General features: G+C 36.0%; 1 protein-coding gene across 1 annotated transcript in view; it reads left to right on the forward strand.

The window, feature by feature from the left end:
• LOC144449838 (protein rogdi homolog) overlaps positions 1 to 13,991 on the forward strand; it is a 38,476-nt gene extending 24,485 nt beyond the window's left edge. Inside the window, exons 5-13 of the mRNA XM_078140412.1 lie at positions 4,572 to 4,620; positions 5,302 to 5,359; positions 5,886 to 5,969; positions 7,044 to 7,139; positions 7,490 to 7,588; positions 8,428 to 8,541; positions 13,006 to 13,049; positions 13,446 to 13,572; positions 13,783 to 13,991. Coding sequence (XP_077996538.1) covers positions 4,572 to 4,620; positions 5,302 to 5,359; positions 5,886 to 5,969; positions 7,044 to 7,139; positions 7,490 to 7,588; positions 8,428 to 8,541; positions 13,006 to 13,049; positions 13,446 to 13,572; positions 13,783 to 13,821 — 710 coding nt within the window. The 3' untranslated portion in view covers positions 13,822 to 13,991. The remainder of the gene's footprint in view (positions 1 to 4,571; positions 4,621 to 5,301; positions 5,360 to 5,885; positions 5,970 to 7,043; positions 7,140 to 7,489; positions 7,589 to 8,427; positions 8,542 to 13,005; positions 13,050 to 13,445; positions 13,573 to 13,782) is intronic.
• Positions 13,992 to 15,460: the final 1,469 nt, after the last annotated feature.

Genomic DNA, 15,460 nt, shown 5'->3' on the forward strand with positions numbered 1-15,460 from the left:
GTAGCCTGAATGAGAATGAATGGGTATTCTTAGGTAGGTTTTATTTGAGTAGACGTGGTAACAAGGAAAAAAATAGTTGACAAAACAACTACTTGAGTGGTAGACCTGATTATTTTTTTTTCAAAATTATTGTCTAGTATTAAATTGATTTTACTGGCACGACCCAACCTTTACCATACCTGTGACCCACCTAACTACCATCTCTGTCAAGGGGTAGTACGAGACAAAGTGACACTTTTGACTGTTCACAGCCCCCAGGGGAGAGGTCACCGGGGTGAATTAAGTCAAAGGTGTCACTTCATCTCATACTCACCACATTTACACATCCTCTGCTAAAGATTTACCCCGGTGGAAAGACATGGTCAAATATGACTTTTCGTATAGTGAAACTAACATGGTGGACTCTAGTGAAATTTACAGCGGGTTAAAAATACACCAAACTCAACTTTTACAAAAGAGGATATGAACAATAAGTTCCAAAGCTACGTTTTATTTATTGATGTAGTAACTAATGGATATGCAATATCATGTCTGGTAGCGCAGAATTTTTCTTTCGACAAGGCGTGAAGGAACAGCAATCTGAAGTTTTGCCTTTATTGAAGGCATTCAGTTTACATCTGATATAAACATATTTTTGATCAATAGCATAGCATCAATTGAATCGTTACTATACAAAGTTATGTATTCGAGTGAATAGACCCAATTATTTTTATTCAAAACTACTGTCTAGTCTCTCAATCACGCCATTATGTCGTATGCATTGTCTACGTTTCTACTAGTGTAGCTATTTGGTTGGAGTTACATGTCAATTCAAGGGAACAACATGAAAAGATGTGTTCTCCGCTGTTACATTTGATTACGTTATTTCATCGAAATTCTAAAATAAAACAGGATAAACAGCATAAAATAAAGATGATAAATTCAGTATCTGAAGAATATCTTTTCTAATATTTCAAAGGAACAATATGAATATATACATATTTAGTTTAGTTATTCAGCGTGAAGGCACTCTTACATTCGATTACGCAACGAACTTTCTCTTGGTCAGTCATGAATAAAGGTTGAAAGTAACAGCAGAGACACATTCTAATGTACCACCCAACCCCAACCACCAACCCACCAGAAAATAGTATCTTAAATCAAATTTTATTGCATTGTTAGCCATCATTCCAAGTTTTTTATTACTCAAATAAAATCTGACATTCAAATCCTCAACATAAACAACATGGAATGTACCCTTCTACATCTTTTGGTAATTCTCATACACAAATAACCTTTATTGTTGGGAATAAGTAGTCACATGCCAACTTGATGACTAAGTCTATCTCATTTTGACACCATTGCAAAGTGGGAAATTAATGAGCCCTCATGAAATGCCTTTAACAACGATTCATTTACTTTTTAACATGATATTTCTACAGAACATAGAATACAGAACAAATAACAAAAACGTTCTAAAGTAGCTGCCATATTTACTTTTTCCATTGCTCTAGAATGTATCTCAATTGATCAAAAGTGGGGGTGAAACATTCTGAAGGTTTCTAAAGGTGTTTTACTGAGTGATGTTTCTTTTCTATCTAATATTTGCAGGAGGTCCAATTTATGTAACTTGTATGCTAATATTGAGGTAAAATTTCAAATTTTGTGTAGACCTAAACTTGGACTCTATATCCTGTGTAGAATGTACCTGTCCAGCATTCAATACTACATGTGTAGATACGTATTAAAACCAGATGCCAGATCTGAAAAGGAATATTTTTAATGTGTGTATGTACACTTGATAACAAGCGACTTCTGTCGTTTAGATTTCAAAATCAGTTCAAGAGATTTCGAAAAGGACCGTACACAAGCGGAGTTGCTAAACTACAAACTCCACGATCACATCTGTTGTAAGTATTCATTGCAGATTTGAATGTCGTGTACTAGTATATGTTTTGTTGTACTGTCATGTGTGTTGGCGATTTTTCGCCCAAAACTCAACATATAATCTATACACTGAAAGTTTATTTTTAGGACCAGACAGACTATTACGTCGCATTATATAAGCTTACACTCAAATGTTATGTTACAACATGACAAACGTTCACAGGCACAGACAAACCGATAAAAGAGTCGCGTGAACCACAGACAAGTACATGTATGTGCATGAACCTACAACAGAGGGGCGTGCCCGGTGTTGTTTTTGTACCAATATTTGTCAGTTTGATAGTGATAAGAAGTAGACTTTTTATTTCGTTCTGATCACAGGCGTTTCTATATAACTCCTGCAATGGTAGTATATGTACAAATATACAGCGTCAAAATGATTTAATGTGTATGTATACATATAACGGGAATATTGATTAACGTTCAGTATATGCAGTTGTCATGGGGAGGGTCATGTTTTACAAAATGGGACAAAGGGGAGGGTCACTTTTTACGAATGGAGAATGGGGGGGGGGGGGAGGGTCATGTTTTTCTTAACAGACCATGTGTGATTTCCTCCGCCCCCTGTAAATACTGAAGGCTCCCTAAACCAACCAGAGTATTCAAAGTAACTGAAATAATTCATGGTTGGCGTACATTTTTGAAAGAATAGCAATCAGCAACATCAAACAATACAGGAAATCAAATAAACCTGAAGCATCATACATAATATGCAAATGATATGCAAATAAATAAGCCAGAATTTATAATATTGTGATTAAAATGCAAAATTATACAACAGTCTACAAGTTTATCGTCAACAGGATGCCCATAAGTACATTTATACAGATATAAAGCAATCGTACAGTTCACATATTTTAATTTGCCATCAATATACAGAAAAACCATGATTTTACATCATTTATGAAATTGCTGCAAAAATTACCCTTAATATTGAAATAAAAATTGCCAACATATATTTTTTAATTGCTCAGATGATGGGGAACACAATGATATATGTTGGCAAAAATTAACATGAATTTCACACGAAACCCAAAAATCTGCCATATGCCCCCGCACTAATAGCCTCTATTTCAGAAGTACCTTTATTGTGGACATCCCTCTAAAGGCTACTCTTAGAATATCTGTATGTAAAGACTTTGATAGGATTAGCGTAAATTACTATAAATGTTGTCAAACACATTGTGTTTTTTACATAAATACCAAATTTGCATATTGAAGTACTCAGACATAATGTAACCATATTTTGTCTCGACCAATCAATTTCTTGTATATGATTATCTTACTGATGATGGACTTGATGAAGTCGTAATGTAGGCAGTGATGATTATATGGCATTGTGGAGTCTCTTATCATGCAAGTAGGCAGGCTATGAGGCATTTATGATGATGGAACATTGCTGAGAGTCACATCATGCTAGTAGACACAGGCTATGAGACATGTATGATAGAACATTGGCATTTATGATAAAACATTGCTGAGAGTCACTAATCGTGCCAAGAGACAATACCCTCCCATATCAATCAGTAGAGTCAACGTGGATGATAAAGTAATCCATTGACGATACATCTTCAATAATAAAAATCACGGTCCCGATATGAACTAGTCTTTATCTTACTATGACCTTTCCACATATGTATTATTGAAATGTTACAGATCTTACTATGCATTATGTATGAGTCTCAGTGTAATCTGTGTATGTTATGAATTATATAGCTATAGTTGGTGACTAGATGACTACATCTAGTGAAATACTAGTCTATGAATGCTGAAAAGTTGAATTTAGAGATTTTCTCTTTTTAGCTCCTGAAGGTTGAGCTTAAGAGGTGCAAGGTATCTGTAGTATGTATGTATGTATGTATGTATGTATGTATGTGTGTGTGTGTGTGTGTGTGTGTGTGTGTGTGTGTGTGTGTGTGTGTGTGTGTGTGTGTGTGTGTGTGTGTGTGTGTGTGTGTGTGTATGTATGTATGTATGTATGTATGTCCATCTTAAAAAACCCTGAATTTTGGTATAGAGATTCTGTTTTTGAGTTCATAATTCTATTTAGTGGTATAAATTCTGTTGGACTTAAAGTCAGCGTAATGTTGAGAAACTAACCCAAGGGAGCACCTTTAGTTTAGATCTGGTTGGCAATAAAATTACTACATTGTCTTTCAGTGTTCTCTCAGTACAAGGTAACAAGTGTGCCAAGCCCTCTTGTGATTTCAAGACACTCTTGAAAAAATGAAAACCACAAACCAAACCACATCATTTTATGCAACATTTATATCAAAGTAATCCCCAGAGCCTGCTTGCTTACCTACCTACCTACCTACCTACCTACCTACCTACCTACAAAACATGTACCTACCTACCTACCTACCTACCACCCATCCATCCAGGCACTTTACTAGGTTTCCAACACAAAATTATGGTACAGTGTTTTGGAAACTGTACACCAGTTCTGACAGATTTCCCCTAAGGCTTCCTTGTTACTACAGTTCCCCATCCTTCTAGCAAAAACATCACAATCTATATTACATGCCTGGAACGCACTGCAGGAGCATCACCAGGCACCAATGACAGTGTACATGTCTTACAAGGTGTATAGTTTAGTATGATACAATACCATAACAATATTGCTATATTTTGTTCTTTTTCAGGAAAGTCTCCATTAGTGAAACCTGAGAAGTTTTTATTATCCAGTACGAAGTAAGTATATTGTACAAGTATTTTGAAATGCAAGATAAACAGAATGTAGAACAGAAAACAAAATTGTAAAATGTTGTCTGTGGATAAATAACAAAACAATGTGATAACATTGAATTTATCAATTCATATAGCAAGATATATAAAAGTATTACAGTATCTCATATTTGTAAGGTTAAAGTCTTCACAAGCTGAGTTTAAAAGCATGTAATTTCAGTGAACAAATTCGATTAAAGTGGCCACTTGGATGGCGAAAGGGTATTTATGTTGTCTGTGGGTAAATAACAAAACAAGGAGATAACATTGAGTTCATCAAATGTCCTATGACAAGAAATTTGACAGTATTGGAGTAACTTGTATTTGTAAGGTTAAAGTCTTCACAAGCATGAGCATGTAATTTCAGTGAACAAATTTTCTTAAAGTGGCCACTTGGATGACGAAAGCGTATTTATTTTGGATTTTTAGCCCAGGTACAGCTGGTGCAGGTTATTACTTAGGGAATATTTTGAATCTGGAAAGTCTGACAATAGAGAGAGGTTTAGATACATGTTAGCACATGTATGCCTACGGGAGCATTATAAAGCTTCAGTAGGCACATAATATCACAGCTCCATGTGTACTTGAATTTTGTACACTTATATATTTACAATTCAATGCCTGATTTCTTATTTTCATTTCTTACAGTGGTAGTGATAACATTAAAGGCGTTATCACCGTGTTTGGTGATAATATATGTCAAGCTGTAAGTATAATCAGGGTTCTCCCTACCCTAAAAGGTGTGCTGGTCAGTCACATACTATATGTATTCATAAAGTAAATTGATTCAAAAAGGTGTCATTTAATTACGGACTGCTATAAAAATACAGCCATAATTCTTGTACGTCTTTATAGAACTGTTGTGAAGCATTTGTTGAGGTCACATTTCATATCAGGGTGGGTGAGGTTGGCAGTGGGAGAGCTGACATGTAATGGGACACTGTAAAGCTATGATGTAGCAGATGTGATATTGTAAAGGAGTTAGTCATTGCAGGGTCACAGTGTAATACAAATGAATTTATTCGTAATTAGCATCTGGGTGACAGAATTCAAACAGTATAACTTTATGCCACATGAGGGCGCTATTTAGAGAAAATGGTGTAGAAGACTGTAGGTTTGCGATAGTGGGCAAATAACAAGTGTATTCCATACAGATCTACCCAGATATGATTTAACATACCAACAAAGAGTCTTGTAGTTACTTAAGGATGTTATTTGTGTTTCATTTCCAGGACATCACAATACGATTACATCGGCATGCAACTCAAATATATAGAACATTTATAAAGGAAGACATTCCATGGAAATTACAACAGGTAGTTGTTTTAGGGATAGCCAATTATTTTCAATCCAAACTTCACTCGCACACATACAGAGGACTTTTGGATTAGTGTCGGATTACTTGGAGTTGCAGTTATACCTGGAATGGATTTAGGAATGTGATAAAATTGCTTATAGTTATCAATGGCATGATACTACTTTTCCCATAATGCACTATTCAATATGGCAGATTGTTTACAACATTGATGGATCCATGTTTATCAATTGAATGATACCACATTTCCCATGATGCACTATTCAATTTGGCAGATTGTTTACAAGTGATGGATTAATGTATATCAATGGCATGATACCACATTTCCCATGATGCATCATTCAAGATTGTTCAATATGTGTGGTTTGCAAGTCCCCAAATGAAGACTCCCCGCAGTATTTTTTTCAGTTGAGGACAGTACAAGTATGACTGGTTTGAAGAGTTTGAATTTGAAACATTTCGAAATTTACAGAGACCCAGATTTTTTGCATCAATATAGTATTTCTTACTTGAAGTTTGAAAAACCCCTGCATTGTCTGAAAGAGAAGATGCAGATCAAATGAGGGACAGTTCTTTGAAATGGATGATTTGAAATTGTACTTTCACTTCGTCACGTACGATCATTTAAAATATAATTGATATAATTTAAACTGAATTACAACTGTTGACATGCAAGCAGTAAGAAGTGGAACTTGTAACAAACTTGGAAAGTAAGCAACTAAATTGGATTAATAACACTTGGCACAGTACGTTTGAAAGTACAGAGACTTGTATTACATTTCATCATTTGATAAGAATAGCTGCATGGCCTCTTTACATAATAGTTCACATTCAATCATGAATTTCAGTTCATTCTTTCATTTCATGTCCACCCAGAAAGACCATAATTCAATGTGTCGCACAAGTTCTGGTTTTCGGAATGCCATAAAACCGTTCTTATCAAATGATGAAATGTTATACATGTTTCCATAGTTACAACGTGCTTTGTTAACTGTTATTAAACCCAATTCATTTGTTTACTTTCCATGTTACTGCCTGCATGGCATTGGTTGTATAATATCTTCTCTGTTTGCAGGTACAGGATGCTGGTAATCATCTACAGTGTGCCATGGATTTTATAGCTAGCAAAGGTGATCATTATGATTTCCAGACGGCAGAGGAGGTAATAGCTGTAAGTAATGTACTCAGTTCATCTTTACATCTGTTCACCAACTAACTGGTTGAAATCTGTTCATCTTCACACCATACACCATACTGTGTTCATCTTTACATCACCACCAGACAAATAAGAATATCTGCTCCTCATCCCTTAAAATATTCAAAGAATGAAAAGTGAACATATCAATGTAGCCATTATATGGGCCATACATGTACATGCACATCCAAAACAGTACAGTACAGTATATATAAACTTTATCAGATGCTCTGACAATATTCTATAGATTCACTTTCTAGTTGAGACTGTTGGCTGCAATCAAATACATGGCCTAGTTAATTAATTATTTTTTGTTGACTTGACAGCTAATGGATGAATTGATACTTTGTTTACAATGGGCAAGAAGTAGTTTATTATCTCCTAGAAAGTATTCACTAGAAGAACTTTATAGAAATAAAAGTATGGTAAGTAAACTTTATTACATATATACCAGAGATTACTTGCACCAGTGCATGCACACACAAGTGGTATTTGCACTGCAGTGCAATACTGTAAACATTACTGCATACCTGCATGCAAATGAGGATGTGGTCGTTCATTCTACATGAAAGCATGTGATCGCATAGTGTCATTTTTATGGAAATTTGTTGTTTCGGAACATATATGTAATAATAACAGAGTCCCATGCCGCATGAGTGCTAGTGTGGGTACTCAGGGGTATTTGCACTCATGCTTACAGTGTTTTCTGCTGCATTTTCACTCGCTACACTCGTGAAGTATGACCACAGAGAACAGTATAAGCACTCATGCAAATACCCGCATTCATGTCATGGGGTTCTGTCGTATTATGTGTTCAGAGTTAAGTTGGTATCTTTCTCCCCAGTTATAAATCATAATGGTTATGACCCACATTTTTCTCCCATTCCTTGTTTCTAGCTGGCTAGTACAGAAGGTTTTACTAGTTGTAGGGTGTACAGTTGCCTGGATTGTCAATCTGGCAGGCATTCTCTCCACACATCCTGCAAACTTGGTGTTGAAAAGTCAGATATTTAAAGTACTGAATAAAAAGAACAGTAACTGCCATAAATAGTAGATTGAGTGACAGGTTTGTTTTAAAAAAAAAAAAAAAATTGCACCACTTTTATAATAGACAAACTGTCCTAACCAGAAACAATTAATTCTTTTTTCTTTCTTTTTTTGGCCTAGCCACGTAAGCAGTATTTGAATCAATAGAAAATCCAGAAGACAATGTATCTTATAAATTAACCTACTGTCTATTTTTTAATTGTGATTTTGTTTACAGAGAGCTTTTAATCCACCTCTACCAGTGGACTCTATCATCAATTTTTATGTTCATCACAACAAACTTATCATGTCAACGTACTACTTAACTCCTGCACAAGGCATCAGACCACAGGTATGTATGTATGTACATCAATAAATAGCAATGTACTACTTAACTCCTGTACAAGGCATCAGACCACAGGTATGTATGTATGTACATCAATAAATAGCAACGTACTACTTAACTCCAGCACTGGGCATCAGACCACAGGTATGTATGTATGTACATCAATAAATAGCAATGTACTACTTAACTCCAGCACTGGGCATCAGACCACAGGTATGTATGTATGTACATCAATAAATAGCAATGTACTACTTAACTCCTGCACAAGGCATCAGACCACAGGTATGTATGTACATCAATAAATAGCAATGTACTACTTAACTCCTGCACAAGGCATCAGACCACAGGTATGTATGTATGTACATCAATAAATAGCAACGTACTACTTAACTCCTGCACAAGGCATCAGACCACAGGTATGTATGTATGTACATCAATAAATAGCAATGTACTACTTAACTCCTGCACAAGGCATCAGACCACAGGTATGTATGTATGTATATCAATAAATAGCAATGTACTACTTAACTCCAGCACTGGGCATCAGACCACAGGTATGTATGTATGTATATCAATAAATAGCAATGTACTACTTAACTCCAGCACTGGGCATCAGACCACAGGTATGTATGTATGTACATCAATAAATAGCAATGTACTACTTAACTCCTGCACAAGGCATCAGACCACAGGTATGTATGTATGTACATCAATAAATAGCAATGTACTACTTAACTCCTGCACTGGGCATCAGACCACAGGTATGTATGTATGTACATCAATAAATAGCAATGTACTACTTAACTCCTGCACAAGGCATCAGACCACAGGTATGTATGTATGTATATCAATAAATAGCAATGTACTACTTAACTCCAGCACAGGGCATCAGACCACAGGTATGTATGTATGTACATCAATAAATAGCAATGTACTACTTAACTCCTGCACAAGGCATCAGACCACAGGTATGTATGTATGTACATCAATAAATAGCAATGTACTACTTAACTCCTGCACAAGGCATCAGACCACAGGTATGTATGTATGTACATCAATAAATAGCAATGTACTACTTAACTCCTGCACAAGGCATCAGACCACAGGTATGTATGTATGTATATCAATAAATAGCAATGTACTACTTAACTCCTGTACTGGGCATCAGACCACAGGTATGTATGTATGTATATCAATAAATAGCAATGTACTACTTAACTCCTGTACTGGGCATCAGACCACAGGTATGTATGTATGTACATCAATAAATAGCAATGTACTACTTAACTCCTGCACAAGGCATCAGACCACAGGTATGTATGTACATCAATAAATAGCAATGTACTACTTAACTCCAGCACAGGGCATCAGACCACAGGTATGTATGTATGTATGTACATCAATAAATAGCAATGTACTACTTAACTCCTGCACAAGGCATCAGACCACAGGTATGTATGTATGTACATCAATAAATAGCAATGTACTACTTAACTCCTGCACTGGGCATCAGACCACAGGTATGTATGTATGTACATCAATAAATAGCAATGTACTACTTAACTCCTGCACAAGGCATCAGACCACAGGTATGTATGTATGTATATCAATAAATAGCAATGTACTACTTAACTCCAGCACAGGGCATCAGACCACAGGTATGTATGTATGTACATCAATAAATAGCAATGTACTACTTAACTCCTGCACAAGGCATCAGACCACAGGTATGTATGTATGTACATCAATAAATAGCAATGTACTACTTAACTCCTGCACAAGGCATCAGACCACAGGTATGTATGTATGTACATCAATAAATAGCAATGTACTACTTAACTCCTGCACAAGGCATCAGACCACAGGTATGTATGTATGTATATCAATAAATAGCAATGTACTACTTAACTCCTGTACTGGGCATCAGACCACAGGTATGTATGTATGTATGTATATCAATAAATAGCAATGTACTACTTAACTCCTGTACTGGGCATCAGACCACAGGTATGTATGTATGTACATCAATAAATAGCAATGTACTACTTAACTCCTGCACAAGGCATCAGACCACAGGTATGTATGTACATCAATAAATAGCAATGTACTACTTAACTCCAGCACAGGGCATCAGACCACAGGTATGTATGTATGTATGTACATCAATAAATAGCAATGTACTACTTAACTCCTGCACAAGGCATCAGACCACAGGTATGTATGTATGTACATCAATAAATAGCAATGTACTACTTAACTCCTGCACAAGGCATCAGACCACAGGTATGTATGTACATCAATAAATAGCAATGTACTACTTAACTCCTGCACAAGGCATCAGACCACAGGTATGTATGTATGTACATCAATAAATAGCAATGTACTACTTAACTCCTGCACAAGGCATCAGACCACAGGTATGTATGTATGTACATCAATAAATAGCAATGTACTACTTAACTCCTGCACAAGGCATCAGACCACAGGTATGTATGTATGTACATCAATAAATAGCAATGTACTACTTAACTCCTGCACAAGGCATCAGACCACAGGTATGTATGTACATCAATAAATAGCAATGTACTACTTAACTCCTGCACAAGGCATCAGACCACAGGTATGTATGTATGTACATCAATAAATAGCAATGTACTACTTAACTCCTGCACAAGGCATCAGACCACAGGTATGTATGTATGTACATCAATAAATAGCAATGTACTACTTAACTCCTGCACAAGGCATCAGACCACAGGTATGTATGTACATCAATAAATAGCAATGTACTACTTAACTCCTGCACAAGGCATCAGACCACAGGTATGTATGTATGTATATCAATAAATAGCAATGTACTACTTAACTCCAGCACTGGGCATCAGACCACAGGTATGTATGTATGTACATCAATAAATAGCAATGTACTACTTAACTCCTGCACTGGGCATCAGACCACAGGTATGTATGTATGTATATCAATAAATAGCAATGTACTACTTAACTCCTGCACTGGGCATCAGACCACAGGTATGTATGTATGTACATCAATAAATAGCAATGTACTACTTAACTCCTGCACAAGGCATCAGACCACAGGTATGTATGTATGTACATCAATAAATAGCAATGTACTACTTAACTCCTGCACAAGGCATCAGACCACAGGTATGTATGTATGTACATCAATAAATAGCAATGTACTACTTAACTCCTGCACAAGGCATCAGACCACAGGTATGTATGTATGTACATCAATAAATAGCAATGTACTACTTAACTCCTGCACTGGGCATCAGACCACAGGTATGTATGTATGTATATCAATAAATAGCAATGTACTACTTAACTCCTGCACAAGGCATCAGACCACAGGTATGTATGTATGTACATCAATAAATAGCAATGTACTACTTAACTCCTGCACAGGGCATCAGACCACAGGTATGTATGTATGTATATCAATAAATAGCAATGTACTACTTAACTCCTGCACAAGGCATCAGACCACAGGTATGTATGTATGTATGTATGTATGTACATCAATAAATATCAACGTACTTCCTTTGTTAGGGCAGTAAGTAAGTAAGTAAGTAAGTAAGTAAAGTGTATGTGAGACTCCTAGCTATTTTACTGGGTTTCAACACCAAAATTATAGACCAAACTACAGAACATGGTACCTGGTAGGATAGAGGTTGCAATGTGAATGCTTTAATCCTATGCGCTTGTAGAGGCTGCAATTAAATGGATTGAGGGAGTTGAGGAAGTAAAGGGCTGTTGTGCTGCTTTAGATCCATGCCAGCAGTAATAATTGTAAAGTGATTTGAGCACAGAGTAGGAAAGTGCTATATAGAAACCAACATTAGTATTAAATATATGCTTTACTAAGTTTTCAAGATCTAGTTTGAGGTTGCCAAACCGTACCATAAACATTGAAGTGTCATCATTATCCTGTGATTAATTGGTATATATGTATATGTGAAAATTATCATCACAAATATTTGTTCTAAAGCTCGTCCTACCTTGGTCTTTCTTATGAGAAACCATCGTAACTGTCCACCAAAGTTACATGAAACAGCATGCATATCAATGTGTCGTTCTACGGTATCTCAGAATATACTTCCCCCATTTGGGATCCAGACTTAGTAAAAGGATATTGTAAGAATTGAGAAGATCTAGCGACAGCATGTGATATCCATAATAAGGAGTTTAGCTGGTATTATATAGATACAGATATGAGGTGTAAAGGAGTGTACACAATTACAATCTCTCTGTGTAGAGGCAGACGTGGTGATGAAATTAATCGAGAACAAGTAATATAATTCTTAGACCTAAGTGAAGTTTATAAAAAGACAAAGAGTAACCTAAATATTAAAAATGTAAATGTTCAGAACTTCTGTTATGAACTAAATTGATAGAATTGTGTGATTAACAACTTAATTTTCATTATTGTTTTCATCTTTTATTCAGAGGCCACCAGTTGCATCAATAGAATCTAAGCTTGGAGCAACATTGTAAGTAGAACTTGATAAGACTTTAATAGATGTACATCAGTAGTGCGTCCTCTAAAGAAAAGGGATGTACACAAATTTTTAATCTGTAAGGTATGCCATGACAGGGCGCCCTCACACATCGGTCAACCCCTTTGGATAGAGCAGACCAGTGAGGGTGGCATGACATGATGTATCTTACAGTCTAAGCAATTTCTTGTCACACGCCAAGATTTGATGTTCTCCTATCCCGTAGTATGCGAGTGATTCACATGAAAACACATTCTCATCTTTTTGACAGTCCATAAAAAGGTCATTATGTCATGAGTTCTTGTTGATTTCAGTAACGAGTTCTTGTTGATTTTAGTAATGAGTTCTTGTTGATTTTAGTAACAGAGTTCTTGTTGTTTTTTGTTCTAGTGAGGTTGGTCAGTATAGATATGAAGTTGCAGCACAGTATCAAGTGGAGTGTGCTGTGCCGTGGTTAAATGATGTCATAACACTATTCACTGTGGCGTTACAAACATGTCAACAACTGAAGGACAAGGTACAGGATATATTTCACAAACTACTGTCAATACAGTTGTGTAGTGTTTCTTTCAAATGTGTCTTATGTACTGGACCATAGCATGCCTGAAGATTTGGTTGGGAAGGGCGCCCTCATTGTTTATACTGACAATTCTTTTCTTTTTTTAAAATGAAGGGCGCCCTCAACACTATTATATCTCATTCTAGTCCCTTTGCATATTTTTCACAGATAGCAGTTTTTGGTGCCTATGGCGCAGACATTTTATGAAGACTGTGTGCAACAGAAAGCAGCCACGTTGTGGTGACTGAAAATACAATTCAGATTGGAATGGCTGCTGACTGGTTCACCAAGAAACCTATAGGCAGCTGCACAAGGTAGAAGTAACAGGGAGGAAGAAGAGTGTGATGTGTTTTGTAAAAAAAAAAAAAAAATGTATATCTCAGGTGTCTCTAGAGTGTTTCTTCCATGATTGTGTTACCATAGAAACAGTGCAACTGGAGCAATTGTGACTATGCAATAAGGTGTTGTGATCTACATTTTGATTGGTTCGTCAACTTTAATTGTATCAAAACTAACAAATCAGCAATTATACAACATGTAATGTAGAAGATTATGAATCATACTAACTAACAGTACAACTACTTGTACGACACTTTTTGTCTGTCGGAAATATTGTAAGTTAATACCTTTGAAATGCACTTCCTCTTGACTATCATATAGTATTATAATATAAGTACTCCATTTTACTCCTCCAAGTAAAATTACCTTCTTCCCACTGTGAATAAAAATGAATTTAATATATCGTTATTTCTGTCACTTTGTTAAAATTAGACAGTCTATTCAGAAGGCGTAAAGTACCGATCTATTTGAACTGAAAAAAGGAAGACAGCAAAAGAAGTTTGCAATTTATACTATGAATAATTTTAGTGGCGGGAAAAGATTATTTTTAAGTTTTAGTGTGGTATTATATACCGTGCCAAAAAAAGAGAATTGTTTCTGGTCAGGACAGTTTGTCTAAAATGGTGCAATGGCGCTATTTTTTTCTCTCAAAAAACCTGTCACTCAAGAGCAAGTGTGTATGTGGGGCAGATGTGATTTGCTTGTTCATGGTTGGCTCTGCAGTTGTCTTCACTGAAGTAGGAGGGTTATTTTTGTGTTTCCCCACGGCTCTGCAGACTGCATTGGCTGGACAAACACACACACACACAAAAAGACTGGTGCGATGCACGCGCTGACCAGAAACAATTCTTTCTTTTTTTTAGGCCTAATAGTGCAATGTATATGAGTCAGAAACTGCCACAAAAAATGCCACCTAAAGCACAGTACTAAGTTAAAGATGTAACATGAGGGAAAAGTGATTTTATTGCATCAGTTTATCTGGTATTATAAGCAGGTAGTGAGCATATAATAACTGCAGTGTCTTGATAAACATTTACTAGTTGCTAGACACACTTTCTGATTGCTAGGTACATATTCTAGTTGCTAAGTATACTGTCATTACTAGGCACACTTTCTGATTGCTAGGTACATATTCTAGTTGCTAAGTATACTGTCATTAATACTAGGCACACTTTCTGATTGCTAGGTACATATTCTAGTTGCTAAGTATACTGTCACTACTAGGTACACTTTCTGATTGCTAGGTACATATTCTAGTTGCTAAGTATACTGTCACTACTAGGTACACTTTCTGATTGCTAGGTACATATTCTAGTTGCTAAGTATACTGTCATTAATACTAGGCACACTTTCTGATTGCTAGGTACATATTCTAGTTGCTAAGTACACTGTCATTACTAGGTACACTCAACTATTTCCAGCCTAAATACCTGGTTGTTGCAAGGTACACATTTTCTAGTTGCTAGGTACTTTATTGCTAGTTGCTAGGTACATTTTCTAGTCCCTA

The sequence above is a fragment of the Glandiceps talaboti genome, chromosome 18 (genome assembly GCF_964340395.1).
Source record: "Glandiceps talaboti chromosome 18, keGlaTala1.1, whole genome shotgun sequence".
Lineage (NCBI taxonomy): Eukaryota > Metazoa > Hemichordata > Enteropneusta > Spengelidae > Glandiceps > Glandiceps talaboti.